At 39.4% G+C, this 19,407-nt stretch overlaps 1 protein-coding gene across 1 annotated transcript; it reads left to right on the top strand.

Moving 5' to 3' along the window:
• The first annotated feature begins 11,654 nt into the window (after positions 1-11,654).
• LOC123845448 (large ribosomal subunit protein eL21-like) lies at positions 11,655-12,218 on the top strand. The gene has a single exon (XM_045876208.2). The coding sequence runs from the start codon at positions 11,696-11,698 to the stop codon at positions 12,176-12,178; it is 483 nt and encodes a 160-aa protein (XP_045732164.1). The 5' UTR covers positions 11,655-11,695; the 3' UTR covers positions 12,179-12,218.
• Positions 12,219-19,407: the final 7,189 nt, after the last annotated feature.

Genomic DNA, 19,407 nt, shown 5'->3' with positions numbered 1-19,407 from the left:
CCCTCTGCCTCCCCACCCCCTGCTCATGCTCTTTCTCTCACTCACTCAAATAAATAAATTAAAATATTTTTAAAAAATAGAAGTACCTGAAGGAATGCTATATCAATATAGCCCACTTCCTGAGGTTTTCAAGTAAAATAATGGATAAGCAATTAAGTTACTTTAAAATGGCATAGAATTCAAAAACAAGGTATCTCTCTCCGGGAGTCTTGGTTGTGGGTCAAGGAGAAAGGAGACTTCGCAAAGTTCAATGGCGTCAATGGGGTAGTGGGAAAGACAAAGCTCCTGTGGGTTTTGATGTATAAAACACGTTCTAATCATTTACCTGTAATTCAGCAAAAAGAGAAAATAATTTTTGATGTAACAAGCAGATCTTTCTTACCACTTGACTTTTTTCATATTTCCTTTCTTTCTGTGGTGAATAATAATGTATAAAATAACTTTAAATAAAATAAAAACTTTAAATAAAAAACTTTAAATAAAATAAAATAACTTTACTTATGAAACACTTTCACATATGGCTTATTTGTAAGATTGAGAAATAGCTGATTCCTTCACACAATCACTCAACTAATATTTTTGACCTGGTTTGATAGGAACCCTAAAAGCACATATGTACTTTAAATTTGATTTGGGTTCTTAGTTTGCAATCACGAAACAAAATGACTCCTTAAACTTGAAAGTTTTCAAATTAAAACCATTTCTTTCCTGAAAGTAATATGTAACATTTGGAAAATACAGAGAAGTTTTGAAAGATTAAAAAATTATCTTTGGTCCTACAACCTGTAAGTATGACAAAAGTTTGCAACTGGAGGAAGTTTCAGGCCTTTTGCTGTGGATTTTTTCTCACATTTTTGTAAATATTTATTTTCCAAGTATTTTATTATGAAAGTTTTCAAAATACGGAAGAGTTGATGGAATTGTATAATGGTTGCCCATTTACCCTCAGCCTCAGTTCAAAGATATTTTATATGTTTTAAAAATCTTTCTGTCTGAAGATATTATTTATGGCGTTTTTTTAAACCAGGATCCAAATAAGGTTCAAGCGTTACATTTGTTTATTATCTCTCTTCAGCCTTCTTTGATCTAGAATGTTCCTGAGCCTTCATCTCTTTCATGACATCAATTTTTTATCATCTTTATTAATGTATATATTATGTATAATCCAGTTGATGTGTATATTTTGGTGAGTTTTGACAAATATATTCACCTACGCAACCACTACCAGAATCAAGATACAGAACATTTCTATCACCCAAAGATGTTCTCTTGTGATAATTCCCAGTCAACTTCCCACCTCAACTCCAACCCCAGGCAACCACTGTTCTTCTTGCTATCTTTTCTAGAACTTTCATTATGTGAAATCATACCGTATGTACTCTTCTCTGCCTGACTTCATTTCCCTTGGTTGTGATACCAAGAATTTGTTCCTTTCACTGCTGTGTATTATTCCTTTGTGTAGATATATCACCACTTCCACAGTTGTGTATTTACTCACCTACTGATGGACATTTGGATTGTTTCCTGTTTGGGGTTATGAGGAATAGAGTTTCTGCGAACAATTGTATATAATTCTTTATGAGGACACATTTTCATCTTTCCTGAGTAAAATGTGGCCAAAAAGGGAATTTCTGGGTTTTATGGTGGCTGTATATTGAAGAAATTGTCAAATTGCCTTCCCAAGTGGTTGTACATGTTACAGCAGGAATTCCCAGCAATGGTTATGAGAATTCTAGATGCCACATCCATGCCAACAATTGACCTTGTCAAGCTTTAATCGTTATCATTCTAACACTTGTATAGTAATATCTTCTTGTAATTTTATTTATATTTCCCTGATGACTAATGCTGTTGAACATATTTTTGGGTACTTATTGCTTATTTGTATGCACCTTTCTGGGAAATGCCTTCAAATATTTTGCCTATTTTTAAGTGAATTGTTTGTCTTTTGTTATTGATTTGTGTGAGGTCTTTATATATTCTGGATCCAAGTTTTGGCTTAGTACATGCATTAAAAGTAATTTCTCCCAGTGTGTGGCTTGCTTTTTTCCTAATGGTGTTTTTAGAAGAGCAGGTGTTTTAAATTTTAATGACATCCATCTTAGCATTGTTTTCTTTTATTTTTAATGCTTTGTGAACTATTTTAGACATCTTTGTGGTGAAGATTTTTCCCCTACGTTTTCTTCTAGAAGTTGTAGAGAGCTTTTGCTTTCACATGTAGGGATATGATCTATTTGCACACAATCTTTTAGACATTTTTATTGTGGTAAAATATATGTAACATAAAATATTGCATTTTTAACATTTTTAAGTGTACAATTCAGTGGCATTAATTACATTTAAAATGTTTTGCAACCAACACCACCATTTCCAAAAATCTTTCATCACCCCAAACAAAAACTCTGTAACCATTAAACTAAAAGTCCTCATTCCCCTCCCCCACCCTTCTGTAACGATCAATCTATTTTCTGTCTTTACGAATTTTCCTATTCTAGATATTTCGTATAAGTAGGATCATGCAATATTTGTCTTTTGTGTGGCTTATTTTACATAACATAATATTTTCAAGGTCAGACAAGTTGTAGCAGTATCAAATTTTCTTTCCTTTTTATGGAATAATATCCCTTGTACCACATTTTGTTGATGTATTCATCTGTTGATGGACACTTGGTTTGATTCCACATTTGTACTCTTATGAATATGTCTGCAATGAACACTGGTGTGCAAGTATCTGAACCCCTGTTTTCAGGGCTTTGGGGTCCATTCCTACAAGTGAGATTGTCAGGTCATGTGGTAATTATGCTTAACTTTGATGAGGAACCATCAAATTGTTTTCCATAATACCTGCATCATTTTCTAATTCTTCTGGTGATCTACGATAATTACAATTTCTCCAAATTCTCACTCACACTTGTTATTTTCCACATTTAAAGAATGATTATTATAGTAATGATAGGTATGAAGTGGTATCTCAGGGTTTTTATTGCATTTCCCTAATGACTAAAGATGCTGAGAATCTTCTCATGCACTTATTGGCTATTTGTATATGTTCTTTGGAGATACGTCTATTCAAGTCGTTTGCCCATTTTAAAACTAGGTTGTTTATCTTTTTGTTGTTGAGTTGCAATTCTTTATATTCTGGATATTAAACTTTTATCAGATCTATGATTTAAAAAATTTTCCTCCCATTCTGTAGAATCTTTTCACTTTCTTGATAAAGCCCTGTATTTCATATAAGGTATGAAAGTTTTTAATTTTAATGAAATCCAATTTATTTATTTTTCTTTGGTTGCCTGTGTTTTTGCTGCCATATCTAAGAATACAATTCAAAAGCACAAAGAATGGACTTCAGATTTTCTTCTAAGAGTCTTGTGGTTTTAGCCTTTATAGTTAAGTCACTGATCCATTTTGAGTTAATTTTTGTATACAGTGTGAGGTAAGGGTCCAGCTTCATTCTTTTACACATGGAAATCCAGTTGTTCCAATGCCATTTGTTGAAAAGACTGTTCTTTCCTTATTGGATGGACTTGGCACCCTGGACTTGGCACCAAAATCAATTGGTCGTAGATGTATGGGTTTATTTCTGGACTTCCCATTCTATTCCACTGGTCTATGTCAATTCTTATGCTAGTTACACATTGTTTTGATTACTACAGTTTTGTTGTAAGTTTTGAAATCAAAAGGTCTAGGTCCTCCAACTTTGCTCTTCTTCAAGATGCTTTTGGTTATTCAGAGCCCACAGAAATTCCACATTAATTTGATGATTAGCTTTTCTATTTCTTCTCAAAGGGCTGTTGAAATTTTGATAGGGATTGAGTTGAAACTGTAGATTGCTTTGGGTATTATTGATATTTTAACAATATTAGGTCTTCCTACTCATGAACGTTGGGATGTCTTCCCATTTATTTAGGTTTTCTTTAATTACTTTCAGCAATGATTTGGAGTTCTCAGTATACAAGTCTTTTACCTCCTCCTTAAATTTATTCCTGGATATATTATTCTTTTAGATGTTACTATAAATGGAATTGTTTTCTTTTCTTTTTAGATTGTTCATTATAGATGTAATAGAAACCTAAGTCATTTTTGTATGACTTGGTTTGTAAGACTCAACCTTGTACCTTGCAACTGTGCTGAGTTCATTTATTAGTCCTAGTACCTTTCTTGTGGATTATTTGGGATTTTCTGTATGTAGGATCATATCATCTGTGAGTAGAGATAGTTTTCCATCTTTCTTTCCAATTTGGGTGCTTTCTTGTTCTTGTCTAATAAACTTTAACTAGAACTTCCAGGACAATGTTGATAGCAATGATGAGTGAAGGCATCCTTGTCTTGTTCCTGATCTAAGGGGGAAAGCTTTCAGTTTTTCACCATTTAGTATGATGTTTCCTTATGATGTTTCACCATAGTGATCTTTTCATGTTATGGAAGTCCCCTTGTGTCCTTAGTTTCCTGAGAGTTTTTCTCAGAAAAGAGTGTAAAATACTTTCAAAAGCCTTGACTGTGTTAATTGATATGATCATGTGGTTTCTTACTTTGTTGTCAATGTCATATATTACATTGATTTTTTTCCATTTTGAACCATTATTGCATTCATGAGATAAATCTAACTTGGTCATGGTGCATAATCCTTTTAATATGCTATTGAATTCAACTTCCTAGTATTTTGTTGAGGATTTTAGCATCATGTATTCATAAGGGATATTGGTCTGTATCTTTTCTTCTTGTGATGTCTTTATCTAGTTTTGGTATTATGGTAATGCTGGCCTCATAGAATGAGTTAGGAAATTATCTCTCCTCTTCTACTTTTGGGAAAGTTTGGAGGAATTGCTATTAAATCTTTTTTAAATGTTTGGTAGAATTCACCAGTGAAGCCATCTGGTTCTAGTTGTTTCCTTGTTGGGCGGTTTTATTACTGATTAGCTCTCTTCACTTGGTATAGGTTTGTTGAGATTTTCTATCTTTTTCTTGAGTCAATTTACATAATTTGTTTGATTAGGTCCTTTTCCTTCTTTTAGGCAGATAGAATGTATTCATGTATTATATATTTCCTCCTATTATTATCATTTTTTCAAAGTCAACATGCATTCAGAATTAACTCAGTTTCTCCTCAGAGTAAAATGAAGTTCTCTACATTTCTGTTAAAATGTTAATGTTTTCCCTGAGAGTAGGTTTTACCAGCTGGAGCTCAACTCATTTACACCCAGAATTTTTGTAATGACAGGAATCTCTTTCCTTCACTGAATCATCCATTACTCATTTACATTTCAGGATAATGCATTTTCAGAAGGAAAATAACAACCAGTAGTTATTTAAAGAGCACTGCCACAATTAATCGGCTGTTTGGCACCACTCTCCTCTTCAGGACAAGTGGATACTTGCTCTTAGTACCAGGATCTATTTTACTGTATTGACTGTGGTGGTAGTTGTAAATTGAAACATGTCTCACAGTTTCTGCTCTAATTAAAAGCATCATAAAATGCGGTTGAATTCCCTGATCCAAAATATTTGACTCATCAAGAGTTTTCTCACATCAGTTAATGAGTTCATTAGCTAAACTCCTTAAATTAAATCCTTCATCAGCATTATACGTGGGCAAAGACACAAAATCCTCATCCGTATATCACATAAAAATTCATAGCAATGCAAAGAGAGTAATTTCCTATAAATATTTAATAATAACATTTTTGAAGAACTTCAACTTCCATTTAGAGATAAGGGGAAGCCTGGAGAGAGGATATTGCCCACCAACTAGTAGATTCTCTTTAATACTCTCCTGTCAATGGCTTAAGTATCAGTCAACAACCAGTGAACTGTAAAATAATGCCAATGATACCATTTCTATTCGCAGATCCATTATTTATGTAAATACTTGTTCTGTTTAGGATGTTCTAGAATAAATTAAGCAGTAAGTGACTCTAACTTCAGCCCAAAAGGTCTTGGAGTGAGGGTGGGAGGTATGTTGGGGATAGTGGTCAGTTTGGTTGAAGTCCATCTCTTTTCCAAGTTTAAAACAAACTCTGTGTGTGTGTGTGTGTGTGTGTAAAGAAATCATAAGGCATACAAATTGGATGACATTGTTAAGTCTTTGACCACTGGTACTACAAGGAAACTGTCAATCAGAACAGACATCTGCTACAAGCAAACAGCCACTCCCAGATGAATATAAGCCACGATGTGTGTGTGTGTGTGTGCACGTGCATGCACTTGTATGTGTGTTGTATATGAATATGCCAACTATACGTGTGTTGCTTGTGCAATGTGAGGAAGAAATGAAAGTGTGGAGGCCAAGAGGAGAGAGGAAAGAGATAGAAAAAGGTGAGAGACATCAACCATGCTGATTACAATGACCTACACATTTTTAAAATATCTTTTAGTTTTTTAAAGCTTTCAGCTTTTCAAAGTGCTTTATCCTATCTCATTTTATCTTATTTGTTATTTATTAAAAATAACAAATCCTCTGACTTTATAGCTTCAGTAGAGAACTAGAAAGATGAGATTCGAAAGTTGTCTTCTAATTCTCAAGTTGGACATGTTTTCCTTCTCTATGTGGCTTGGAGAAATATGTGTTTCCCAGACTCTGGGTGAGACCCTTGCCCTTGAACCTTGTGAACTCAGTCTCCCAGACACAATCTAAAGTGACTCTGCCACAGTACATTTGTCTGGACAGCGGAGACTTTGCTTCTTCTGCCAGCCCCAGCGAGCTCTGTCCTTGGATCATTCCTCATTCCTCACAGTCTGATTTTCCTGCTCCTCTAGATGTTGGCTCTGTTCCCGACCTTGGTGCCAGCTCAGCTTTTGCCAGTCTTCCCAAGGATACAATCTTAGCCCCTGTTTCTTGCTTTATTGTTCTCGTGTCAATTCCAGCAGCCTAATGAGTCTTGTCTCCCTACGCGACTGAAGATGAGCACATGGTTCTCACATTTAGTGTGGTCATCATTCATTTGTGTGTGTGTTTTGCCAGTTGAGAAAGCAAAGCTTCATGTGACCCATTTTTCTCAGATCTCTTCAGTCTGTGTAAACACAGAGCTGCATCTACAGTTAGAGCCACTCCCAATATCGCTTGCACCTCAAAGACCCGCCCCCATTCCCATCTTTTTCATGAGGCTTCAGAGGGTTCTCACTTCGGTCTTCATGTGGTGTCTGCTCATTTTTTCTCTCTTCTTCCGAACTCTGCTCACCCTCCTTTTGGCAATATGCCTACATTTGATACAGCCCATCAATGATTATAAACTTCGTGAGGATGGCCATGTCTGGTGAATGTCAAAGGCACTGTACCCCTTCTTCACTTCTACTAAAGCTTCCTTTGCCCTTTCTAACCACTTTTTTGCCTTTTGATGCTATTAAAATTGTTTCGACGATTTACAATTCTTAAGGCCCTGATCTCTGCCTCTAGAGTGCTTCTGGATGCATCCCTCTGATGATGCTGGTAATGTGCCAGGGCACTTGAGGTAGTTGGCCACATTTTACAGAGGCCCGACTGGGCCAAACACTTCTGGTATTATAGCAAAATCCCTTTCCTCCACTTTCACACTAACCTCTGTTAAACAACTATCTGAACTTTAGACAATGGTAATATACTAGATTATATGTGACCAGGAAATCTACAATATGGTTTTAGAGTCTTTAGAGACTCTACCATGTTAGAATCAATCTCTCCCCATGTTCTCTCACTGTTTTTACTCTCTCCACTGCCCCCTCCTTGGTCTTTATTTACCTCTGACCATTTCAAAGTCTTGTATCTCTCTCTCTCGGTCTCATTCCCTCATATTATGAAGAGATCGCCTCGGAGCAACCCAGATTTCCACCATTCCAACTCAGCAACTGCAGAGGAGACAAACCACTTCTCTCTTTCAAAAGCCATACACGACATCTCACCAAAGACAAAATTTGTCCCAGTTTGAGTCACGTACTTTTCCTGGGGTCAATCACTGCAGCTTGGAGATAAGATATCAAGACTGAAAACATCATTAAGTCGTTATAAAAGATAAGGTGGGGCAATTCCACAAAGAAGGGAAAACACTACTACCAGAAGAAGGGAGTAAGGAATGCTGGGCAGGGATAAAAAAAACAAAAACAAACAAACAAACAAACAAAAAACCACAGTAAATGCTTAGCTGAAAAACAAATGTCTTACAAAATTTTATGGAGAAAACCTTAATTTTTCTTTTTTTGGCCACACAACTCTGCCTAGACCTCGGAGATGAATCCATGGAGGTGGGTCAGAGCAATAGCTTCTGGGCAGACGTACTCCACACTCTCCCATGCCCGACCATGACCGGGGCTCTAATACTGGGCATAGCTGTGTGCCAGCCTTCTTGGCCTGGATGAGTTCTTTCTTAGCAGACTCTTCAATCTTCCATGCCATAAACTCATGGCAGGCCACCCCAATGTCAGACCTACAAGCATGTTCAGTGTGTCTAAATCCTAAGATGAGTAATCCTTGGGACTCTGGAAGATGCATAATGTCTTGTCTTTTCCATAATTATGGGGGAAATAACAATATCTGCTTCTATCAATGTCTAGGATTCTCTCAGTGATTAATTACTTGGAACTTCTGTAAAGTGTTTTAAGGTCTTTTCAAATGATAATGATGTAAGTAGAAAATATCTAATTAATACATGTCATGATTTTGGTTCAGTTAAAGAAATTTATGAATGTTTCTATTTTTTTGTGCAATGCTATATTTTACAAAATGCCACAGGCAGAAACTTTCTCTAAATCAAGGCAGTTATATTTCTGGGATCATTTATATATAACCCTTACCAAAAGCTGGATCACGGAATGGAGGACATTTAGACATTGTTTCTACCATTCCACCAAGCCCTAAACTTATTTTGTCAGATTAAAAGATTGTATCTAGATTGTTCCATTTTTTTCTAGATCCCACATTATCAAAATTTTAAGCAAAAAGAATAATGATCTGAACTGGCCTATGGAAATACAATTATAGCATGCTTTTGTATAGCTCAGGAAAGAAAGCATTAGATGTTGAGGATCCAGTTATTAAGGCCTTACTTTGGTTTCTTTTGTTTATGAAGACAGCTCAGGTATGGTAGCTGTTGATTCGAAAATTTCTATGTTCAGCTTCAAACTTTCTTTGATGTCCTGATTGTACAAGCCATTGTCTCCTCAACACCTGCATCTGTCATCATCATAGATCTGTTGAAGAGAATTCTTGATTCTTCCCTCCCTAAATGTGCCCCCCCAAAACCGAGTTTTCTCGGTCCATTGTTAAGATATCTCTCAGCTTGGACCTACCCTTCTAGCTCCTATTTTGTGATGCTTGGGCTGGGACTCAACCAACCCCATTCCTGCTTTGCGAGCCGCTCCCCTAACAGGTGGGGGATGCTAATGGAAGACTTCAGCCTGAGGGAGGAGAAGGGGACTCTCCCTGTTTCTGGTCTGCTTTCTCTTCTGGTCCTGTCGTCCTGTTCCTGTCAGTGTGACCTTGACAATGCTGTTTCACCTGGCCACAGTTCATTCCACCACCAGCAGGGACTCCAGACTGAAGTTTTTCCAGATGTCATTATACCTCCATAGAGAAGCCAGCGGCGCCATCCACCTGGCACACCCTTCTCAAAGGTCTGGATCCTCGTTCTTCGGGGCTCTTCCTCTAAGCTGAGAGAGGATAGCAAAATGCAGCTCCCCGTTTTCATCTTACTGTCAGCTCTATAGGACCCCTTTTCCAGGCCGCTAGACATCATCATTCCCTTTGGTCTCCCAGCCCTGCGAGGGAGAGCTGTTACCCAGGGGCACAACCTCAGGGATACCTTAGTGTTCATTTTCCCTTTTTAGTTCTTTAATACCCAGGGCTTTTAAAAATACTAAAATGCTTATATTAAGTTACCTCTGTTAAAATAACCAGTACGATTTCTTTCTTCTAACAAGATTGGGACTGAAATACTTTCTATCTTGCTTAAAGGAATGGCACCCACCTGTTGACTGAGGCCAAACACTGGAAGTCACTGATTCCCCTCTCCCTACATAACAGACAGCAAATCCATTAGCAAATCTTCAACGATCCATCTTCAAAACATATCCTGAATTGGACCACTTGTCCTCACCTCCATTTCTACCACCTTCATCTCAGATGCTATCTTTTTTTTTTTTTTTGCCTGAATTCCTGCTAGCCGCCAACCGATTTCCTGAATCTGCCCTTGCCCTCTATGTTATCAGCCCCTAAATGTCTTACCTCAGCCAGACTGATCTCTTAAAACTAACATCAGATAATGTCACTCTTCTGTTCTCAATTCTCTGATGCCACTGTTTGTGCCTTAAATAGATCCAGACTCTGCCTAGGCCCTCAGGGCTTTCAGGATCTGGCCCCAATACCCTGTCTGACTTCCTGTCCTACCACACCCCCACCTGCTCACTCTCCGAAGCCACTCCGGCCCCGCCTTGAACGTGCTGCATTCCCACTCCCCTCAAGACTTGCACCTGCTGTTCCTTCTTCCCAAAGCACTCGTCTCCAGGATCTTGGTACAATGACACCTCTTCAGAGGAGCCTCCTCCTGGCCAGCCTCTCTAAATAGGAAACCTCCTCCCTATCTTCACCCCCAGCACATGAAAGCAGAGACATTTCCTGACTTACTCATTGCTCCTAGCATAGAAATAGCTATCACTGATGTGCCAAGTGCAGCCCAAAGCACTTTAAATGTATCAACTGAGTTATTTTTTAAAAGATTTTATGGATTTATTTGACAGAGAGAGGGCACACAAACAGGGGAATGGGCGAGGGAGAAGCAGGCTCCCCACTGAGCAAGGAGTCCGATGCGGGACTCGATCCCAGGACCCTGGGATCATGACCTGAGCTGAAGGCAGATGCTTAACCGACTGAGCCACCCAAGCACCCCTTAACTGAGCTATTTTTCATAACAATTCAATTAAGTAGTTATGTTACCATTCCTACCTTTATATGAGAAAACAGAGGCACAGAAAGGTGAGTATCTTTCACGAGGTCACACAGCTTGAAATCAGAAGAGCCTCGGAAGATTTAAATACAGAACCTCTGTCTCTAGAACCCAGGCTATTGATGTCTCCAGTATTCTGCCTCCTGTTGCGTTAGGAATTCAGTAGATATTTACTGAATTAACAAATTCGTAGCTAAACATATGTCTTTCAGAGTCATTAAGTCTTGGACTGGATCTTGGCTCATTTGCTCACTATCTAAGTGAGTTCCTGATTTTTCATTGCATCTCTACAATTTACCTAGAGGTGTGCTATTGGGTCAGTTAGTTAACCTCTCTGAGCTACAGTTATTTGTAAAATATGGTTAGAGCAATAGCCCCCTGACAAATGAATAAACAAACAACAAACAAAAAGCAGAAACAGATCGGTAACTACCGAGAACAGACTGGTGGTTGCCAGGGGGGAGGGGGTGGGAGGGGGTGGAGGGAGAGAGCAAAATGGATGAGGGGAGTAGGAGGTGCATGCTTCCAGGTACAGAATGAATAAATCACGCGAAAAAAAGGTACAGCCTAGGGAATATAGTCAATAATATTGCGTCTTGGGGTTTTGAGGGGTTTTTGTTTGTTTTTAGAGAGGGAGAGAGAGAATCCCAAGCAGGCTCCATGTCCAGTGCGAAGCCCAACGTGGGGCTCAATCTCACGACCCTGAGATCATGACCTGAGCTGAAATCAAGAGTCGGACGCTTGGCCTTTCGGCCGGAACCGCCATCTTTCAGTAATTCGCCAAAATGACCAACACAAAGGGAAAGAGGAGAGGTACCCGCTATATGTTCTCTAGAACTTTTAGAAAACATGGAGTTGTTCCTTTGGCCACATACATGCGAATCTATAAGAAAGGTGATATTGTGGACATCAAGGGAATGGGCACTGTTCAAAAAGGAATGCCCCACAAATGTTACCATGGCAAAACTGGAAGAGTCTACAATGTTACTCAGCATGCTGTTGGCATTGTTGTAAACAAACAAGTTAAGAGCAAGATTCTTGCCAAGAGAATTAATGTACGCATTGAGCATATTAAACACTCAAAGAGCCGAGACAGCTTCCTGAAGCGTGTGAGGGAAAATGATCAGAAAAAGAAGGAAGCCAAAGAGAAAGGTACTTGGGTTCAGCTGAAGCGCCAGCCTGCCCCACCCAGAGAAGCACACTTTGTGAGAACTAATGGAAAGGAGCCTGAACTGCTGGAATCCATTCCCTATGAATTCATGGCATGATAAATGTAAAGAAAATAAAAGACCTCAAGACTGTAAAAAATAAAATAAAAAAGAGTCGGACGCTTAACCCACTGAACCACCCAGGTGCCCCTCACCCCACCCCCATCAAAAGAATCATAATAGCGTTGTATGGTGATAGATGGTAGCCACACCTGTGGAGAGCATAGAGAAAAATATAGAATTGTCGAATCACTATGCTGTACACCTGAAATAATGTCACATTGCGCATCAACTGTACTTCAATTTTTTTAGGAAAGAGTAATATTCGCCTCAGAGGACCACTGTGGGGATACAAGTTACTGCAAGGAAAGTGCCCGGTGCAGAGCTTGAGCTGGAAGTAAAGATTAGTTTAGATATTATATTATTATTATTAATTATTATTATCTATACAGAAACTCCTCAGGAGAACTTTGAGAACTTTAAAATCCTTTATAAGATAACATCACTCTAATCCGTATAGATTTATAATTCTGTTCTCTATGTAGTTCATTTGGTTGCAAATAACTGAAATTGACTCTAAGTAGGTCAAGAGGCAAAAATAGATATTCTTAGAGAGGTCAGTGGTGTATATCACTGAATCCAGAGAAGAAAGGAACAACTGAGCCTCTTTAGGAAGAGCAACAGCGAGAGATGTTCTTGAGAGCTCAGTCAGCTTGTGGACTTCTCTTCTATAGTACTGCTGTTAGCACAACTCAGCTCTGGAGACCACAATTGTGTGTACCTCCCATAAATTTCCAAATTTCTAAGAGAGACTCTGATAGACTGTTCAAGGAGGGCCAGAGATCCAAAGTTAACATAAGCAGGCATGACTGTGCAGATCCACTCATGGGTGTCAGGGGCCACTTCCATTATAGAGAATTGCTGCAAGCCAGAGAGCCATCCCAGGATTTTTCTCTGAAATTACACGTGTTGGCTGCCCACCCCCCACATATGTTTACTCACACATATTGAAAGATGGCTCTGCTTAACATAGTCTAATTATCATACATAAAATTGCAACTTTGCACATCACTTTCCCAACCAGAGACAACTCAAAGTCACATTCAGCCATTGCCTAGAGATTCAGTAATGTCATTGAGATCCTGTGTTCCCGGGCCAGGATGTCTGTTTGAAATAAATTCCTCCACTATGATTCTGTCTCAGATCACAGTAACCCCAGAAACCATGGGTACATTTAACCACTACCACAAAATGGTAAAGAACAGGAAGAGAGGGATGCCTGGGCGGCTCAGTCGGTTAAGAGTCTGCCTTCAGCTCAGGTCATGATCTCAGGGTCCTAAGATCGAGTCCCGCGTCAGGTTCCTTGCTCAGGGAGGGGTCTGCTTTCTCTCTGCCTGCCGCTCCCCCTGCTTGTGTGCTCTCTCTCTGAAAAATAAATAAATAAAATCTTAAAAAAAAAAAAAAGGAAGAGAGATGAAAAGGGAAAAAAAAAAGCCCATAATTTGTTTATTAAAATGGAGGTAGTAACTGTTCATTCCTCAGAGACTTCACTAGCAAGCAAAGGAATGGTGGCAGAGGCCGTAAGTATTCGTTTCTTGAGTTGGCCAAGAGGTCATAGCAGGTGTTGATGATTTCTCTTCTTTCCCATTCAGTTCATGGTGCCATTACCCCTCACCCAGAATCAAGAATAATAACCCAGCCAGGGTTCACAGTTGTTTTTCCTTGGGCTTGCTCCTAATGCAAAGCAAGAATATATATGAGAAAAGCAATCAAACAAAAACTCAAGGCTTTTGTTTACCTCTTCAGTTATCTCATGGAGGCATACCTGTAATTTGGCAATCTAGATTTTGAATGTAGAGGGAGAGTCAGTCACATCACATGATAAACTTCCTCGTACACTCAGAGTTATAGATCAGCCACCAGAAATGATTTTTAGTTTAATATTAAATGATAAATATTAAATATTAAAATGATAGAGGTGCACATTAGGACTATCTCCCTTATCTGTTCCAGAGGACAAGCCTGGGGGTTTTACACTTAAAAGTCCATGGCAGGGTTTTCTGTAAACAGTTCTAACCTTAGTCCTTCTTGACCTTAGTCAACACCTCACTAGTCAACTTTCTTTGTGCATTGGGTTAACCTAAACCTTTAGTTCTGAGAGACCTGAGACTTTGATGATCCAACCTGTGAGTGTCAAGTAGTTTTCCATGACCTGCCATGGAAACGCAAGGATTTCTTCCAGTTTCAACCATCCTTCCCCAACATGGCAGCTGACTATAATGACTGATAGTCAAAGGCCATCATCCCACCTACCCCTACTACTATTTTTTTTCTAATTTCTTTAGTCATGTTAGTCACTTTTAATGATAAGATAGCAGTCTCAGCTTTCCATTCAGCAAAACCTTTGCTGTGACCCAGGGTAGGAGTATTCCTTCTTTAGTACTAATATCTCCAGAACAGAAGAATTCAGTCACATGGGAATTTAGAACAAATATTTCGAGAGTGAGTCATCAGGAGAAATGGTGAGAGGCTCCACTTCCATTTCTGTGTTTTGTTCTGAGATCTGTATTTTCTGGCAGTTAGTAAGATGGCAGCCTGTATTTCTGGCTGGTTAGACCCCAGAGCACAGCTTGCAAGAAACGCCAAAACACACTGTGGAACTGTTTGTCAATTTGCATTGGCTCTTGAACAACGCAGAGGTGAGGAGCGCCAACCCCCATGCAGTCAAAAACCCACGTATGACTTCTGACTCCTCAAAATTTTAACTACCTACTAATAGCCTACTCTCAACTGGAGCCTTACTCATAACAAAGAGTCTATTAACACGTATTTTGTATGTCCTATGTATTCTATACTGTATTCTTAAAATAAAGTAAGCTGGAGAAAAGAAAACATTGTTAAGAAAATCATAAAGAAGAGAAAATGCTTTTACAGTACTGTACGTTATTTTGGGGGGAAAATCCATGTATAAGTGGACCCGTGCAGTTCAAACCCTTGTTGTTCAGGAGTCAAAAGTTTATAGTCATGTGATCCCACCACCATGATCCAAATATAAGACATTTTCATCACCTCTAAAAATTCCCTCATTCCCTTGCTTTCCTCTGTCTTTGAAGGCAAGATAACAGATTCAAAATTAGCCTTAGTCCCCTCAATGATGGAAGGTATCCAGATAATTACCTTTCTTGCCACCAGCAAACTGCCTGGGCCCTGGAGCTGTGTTAGGAATTCCGGGTAGATAATTGTTGGCAAAGCAGACATTCAGAAAAAGCAATGAGGGGGGCGGAGTAAGATGGCGGAGGAGTAGGAGACCTGGATTTCGTCTCCTCTCAGGAATTCAGCTGGATAGGGATCAAACCATTCTGAACACCTACAAACTCAACAGGAGATCGAAGAAAAGAAGAGCAACAACTCTCTCATCAGAAAAGCGACCACTTTCTGGAAGGTAGGACGTGCGGAGAAGTGAATCCGAGGCGATATTCGGGAGGATAGACGGCGGGGGAGGGGGCTCCGTCCGCCGCTTCTGGCAAGTGATAGAGCCGCAGAGCACAAAGTCGGAACTTTTAAAAGTCGGCTCCGCCGAGGGATGTCACTCTGGTGGCTAAGCGGGGGGTGGAACCCTCCGGGACAGTGTGGTCTCAGGACCCTCGGGGTCACAGAAAGACCGGGGGTGCCTGAGTGCGGCAGAGCTCCCAGGTATCGGAGCGGGGAAGCCGGCTGCAGAGACTGAGCCCAGGCGCGGGCTCTCAGCTCCGGGTGGTCATAAACCGTGATCCGCGGCACAATCGGGCCCCTGCTTCTCCAGCAGGGACCCAACAAGCGGCAGATCCGGGGAGACTCACCTTCCTCCCCCGGGAGGAGCCGCGCGGGAGTGCACCGCAGGGATCTGCTGGGTTTGGAGACTCCACCCGGGGTCGGGTGCCAGAGACAGAGGCGCGCGGTCACGGGCCGGGTGAGCACGGAGTGCGGCCGGAGACCAGGGAGACGGGAGTGACTGGCGGCTTTTCTCTGGGGGCTCACTGAGGAGCGGGGCCCCGAGTTCTCGGCTCCTCCGGGGCGGAGATTGGGAGGCCGCCATTTTCACTCTCTGCCTCCAAAGCTGTACAGAAAGCTCGCAGGGAACAAAAGCCCCGGAGAGCAAACCCAAGCAGATTACTTAGCCGGGAGGGGGCAAGGGCGGGGCTATTCCGCCTCTGGCAGAGACATTTGGAAACCACGGCAACAGGCCCCTCCCCAGAAGATCAGCGAGAACAGCCAGCCAAGATCAAGTTTACGATCAATGAGAACGGCAGAACTCCAGCGCTAGGGGACTACTGCACATAGAATTCACGGCTTTTTTACCATGATTCTTTAGTCTTTTAAAGTTAATTTTTTTTTAACTTTTTGTCTTATTATTTCTTTTTGAATTTTTCTTTTTCCCTTTTTCAACCAACATCTTATCAATCCCTTTTTAAAAAAAAAAAATTTTTATTTTTCATTTTTAGAGTCATATTCTATCCCTTCATAGTAGTTACCCATATTTTTGGCTTATATATATAAGTTGTTCTCTCTTTAAAATTTTGAGATAGTTTCTTCTAACAGATTAAAATATACCCTAAATCTCTAGTATATGGTGCTTTCTATTCCCCTGACTGATCACATCCTCTCCCCTTTTTTTTGTCTCTTCTTCTCTTTTCTTTTTTTAAATCCTCTTCTTTCTTTTTTCAAACAACTTCTTATCAATTCCTTTTATAACATTTTTTATAATTTCCATCTTTACAGTCATATTCCATCCCTTCATCATATCAACCCTTATTTTTGTACATATATAAGTTTTTCTTTCTTTAAAATTTTGGGAGGCACTTTCTCCTAACAGACCAAAATACACCCAAAATCTAGTGTGGGGCACTGATCTATCTACCAGCCTGATCATATTTGATCATATTCTGGTTTTTTTGTTTTGTTTTGTTCTGTTTTTGTTTGTTTTTATCTTTATCTTTTCTTTTACTTTTTTTTTCTTTTTCTTTTTTCTCTCTTTCCCTTTCTTTTCCCCCTGCTTCAGGTCTTTTCTGATTTGTTTAGAGTATATTTTCTGGGGACATTGTTACCCTGTTAGCATTTTGTTCGCTCATTAATCTATTCTTCTCTGGACAAAATGACAAGATGGAAAAAATCACCTCAACAAAAAGAACAAGAGGTAGTACCTACTGCCAGGGACTTACTCAATATGGACATTAGTACGATGTCGGATCTAGAGTTCAGAATCATCACTTTAAAGATACTAGCTGGACTTGAAAAAAGCATGTAAGTTATTAGAGAAACGCTTTCTGGAGAAATAAAAGAACTAAAATCTAACCAAGTCTAAATCAAAAAGGCTATTAATGAGGTGCAATCAAATATGGGGGTACTAACTGCTAGGATAAATGAGGCAGAAGAGAGAATCAGTGATATAGAAGACCAAATGATGGAAAATAAAGAAGCTGAGAAAAAGAGAGATAAACAACTACTGGATCACGAGGGCAGAATTCGAGAGATAAGCGGTACCATAAGACGAAACAACATTAGAATAATTGGGATCCCAGAAGAAGAAGAAAGAGAGAGAGGGGCAGAAGGTATATTGGAGCAAATTATAGCAGAGAACTTCCCTAATTTGGGGAAGGAAACAGGCATCAAAATCCAGGAGGCACAGAGAACCCCTCTCAAAATCAATAAAAATAGATCAACACCCCGACAACTAATAGTAAACTTACGAGTCTCAGAGACAAAGAGAAAATCCTGAAAGCAGCTTGGGAGAAAAGATATGTAACCTACAATGGTAGAAACATTAAATTGGCAACAGACTATCCAGGCAAGAAAGGACTGGCAGGATATATTTAGAGCACTAAATGAGAAAAATATGCAGCCAAGAATACTATATCCAGCTAGGCTGTCATTGAAAATAGAAGGAGAGATAAAAATCTTCCAGGACAAACAAAAACTAAAGGAATTTGCAAACACAAGACCAGCCCTACAAGAAATATTGAAAGGGATCCTCTAAGCAAAGAGAGAGCCTAAAAGCAACATAGACCAGAAAGGAACACAGACAATATACAGTAACAGTCACCTTACAGGCAATACAATGGCACTAAATTCCTATCTTTCAATAGTTACCCTGAATGTAAATGGGCTAAATGCCCCAATCAAAAGACACAGGCTATCAGATTGGATTAAAAAACAAGACCCATCGATATGCTGTCTGCAAGAGACTCATTTTAGACCCAAAGACACCCCCAGATTGAAAGTGAGGGGGTGGAAAACTATTTACCATGCTAATGGACACCATCAGAAAGCTGGGATTGCAATCCTTATATCAGACAAATTAGACTTTAAACCAAAGACTGTAATAAGAGAGGAGGAAGGACACTATATCCTACTCAAAGGGTCTATCCAACAAGAAGATCTAACAATTGTAAATATCTATGCCCCTAACATGGGAGCAGCCAATTATTTAAGGCAATTAATAACAAAAGCAAAGAAACACATTGACAACAATACAATAATAGTGGGGGACTTTAACACACCCCTCACTGAAATGGACAGATCATCTAAGCAAAAGATCAACAAGGAAATAAAGACTTTAAATGACACACAGGACCAAATGGACTTCACAGACATATTCAGAACATTCCATCCCAAAGCAATGGAATACACATTCTTCTCTAGTGCCCATGGAACATTCTCCAGAATCGATCACATCCTAGGTCATAAATCAGGTCTCAACTGGTACCAAAAGATTGGGATCATTCCCTGCCTATTTTCAGACCACAGTGCTTTGAAACTAGAACTCAATCACAAGAGGAAAGTCGGAAAGAACTCAAATACATGGAGGCTAAAGAGCATCCTACTAAAGAATGAATGGGTCAACCAGGAAATTAAAGAAGAATTTAAAAAATTCATGGAAACCAATGAAAATGAAAACACAACTATTCAAAATCTTTGGGATGCAGCAAAAGCAGTCCTAAGAAGAAAGTATATAGCAATACAAGCCTTTCTCAAGAAACAAGAAAGTTCTCAAGTACACAACCTAACCCTACACCTAAAGGAGCTGGAGAAAGAACAGCAAATAAAGCCTAAACCCAGCAGGAGAAGAGAAATAATAAAGATCAGAGCAGAAATCAATGAAATAGAAACTAAAAGAACAGTAGAACAGATCAACAAAACTAGGAGCTGGTTCTTTGAAAGAATTAACAAGATTGATAAACCCCTGGCCAGACTTAGCAAGAAGAAAAGAGAAATGACCCAAATCAACAAAATCATGAATGAAAGAGGAGAGA

Source organism: Mirounga angustirostris, unplaced genomic scaffold (assembly GCF_029215605.1).
Source record: "Mirounga angustirostris isolate CCGP_5_RB_7025 unplaced genomic scaffold, mMirAng1.0.hap1 SCAF_6, whole genome shotgun sequence".
NCBI classification, from domain to species: Eukaryota; Metazoa; Chordata; class Mammalia; order Carnivora; family Phocidae; genus Mirounga; species Mirounga angustirostris.
The sequence above is the reverse complement of the archived record's forward strand: the minus strand, read 5'-3'. Positions and strand labels throughout refer to the sequence as shown.

Excerpts from the sequence above, each read along its gene's own strand:
- LOC123845448 (XM_045876208.2), top strand. The coding sequence starts at position 11,696 with ATGACCAACACAAAGGGAAAGAGGAGAGGTACCCGCTATATGTTCTCT.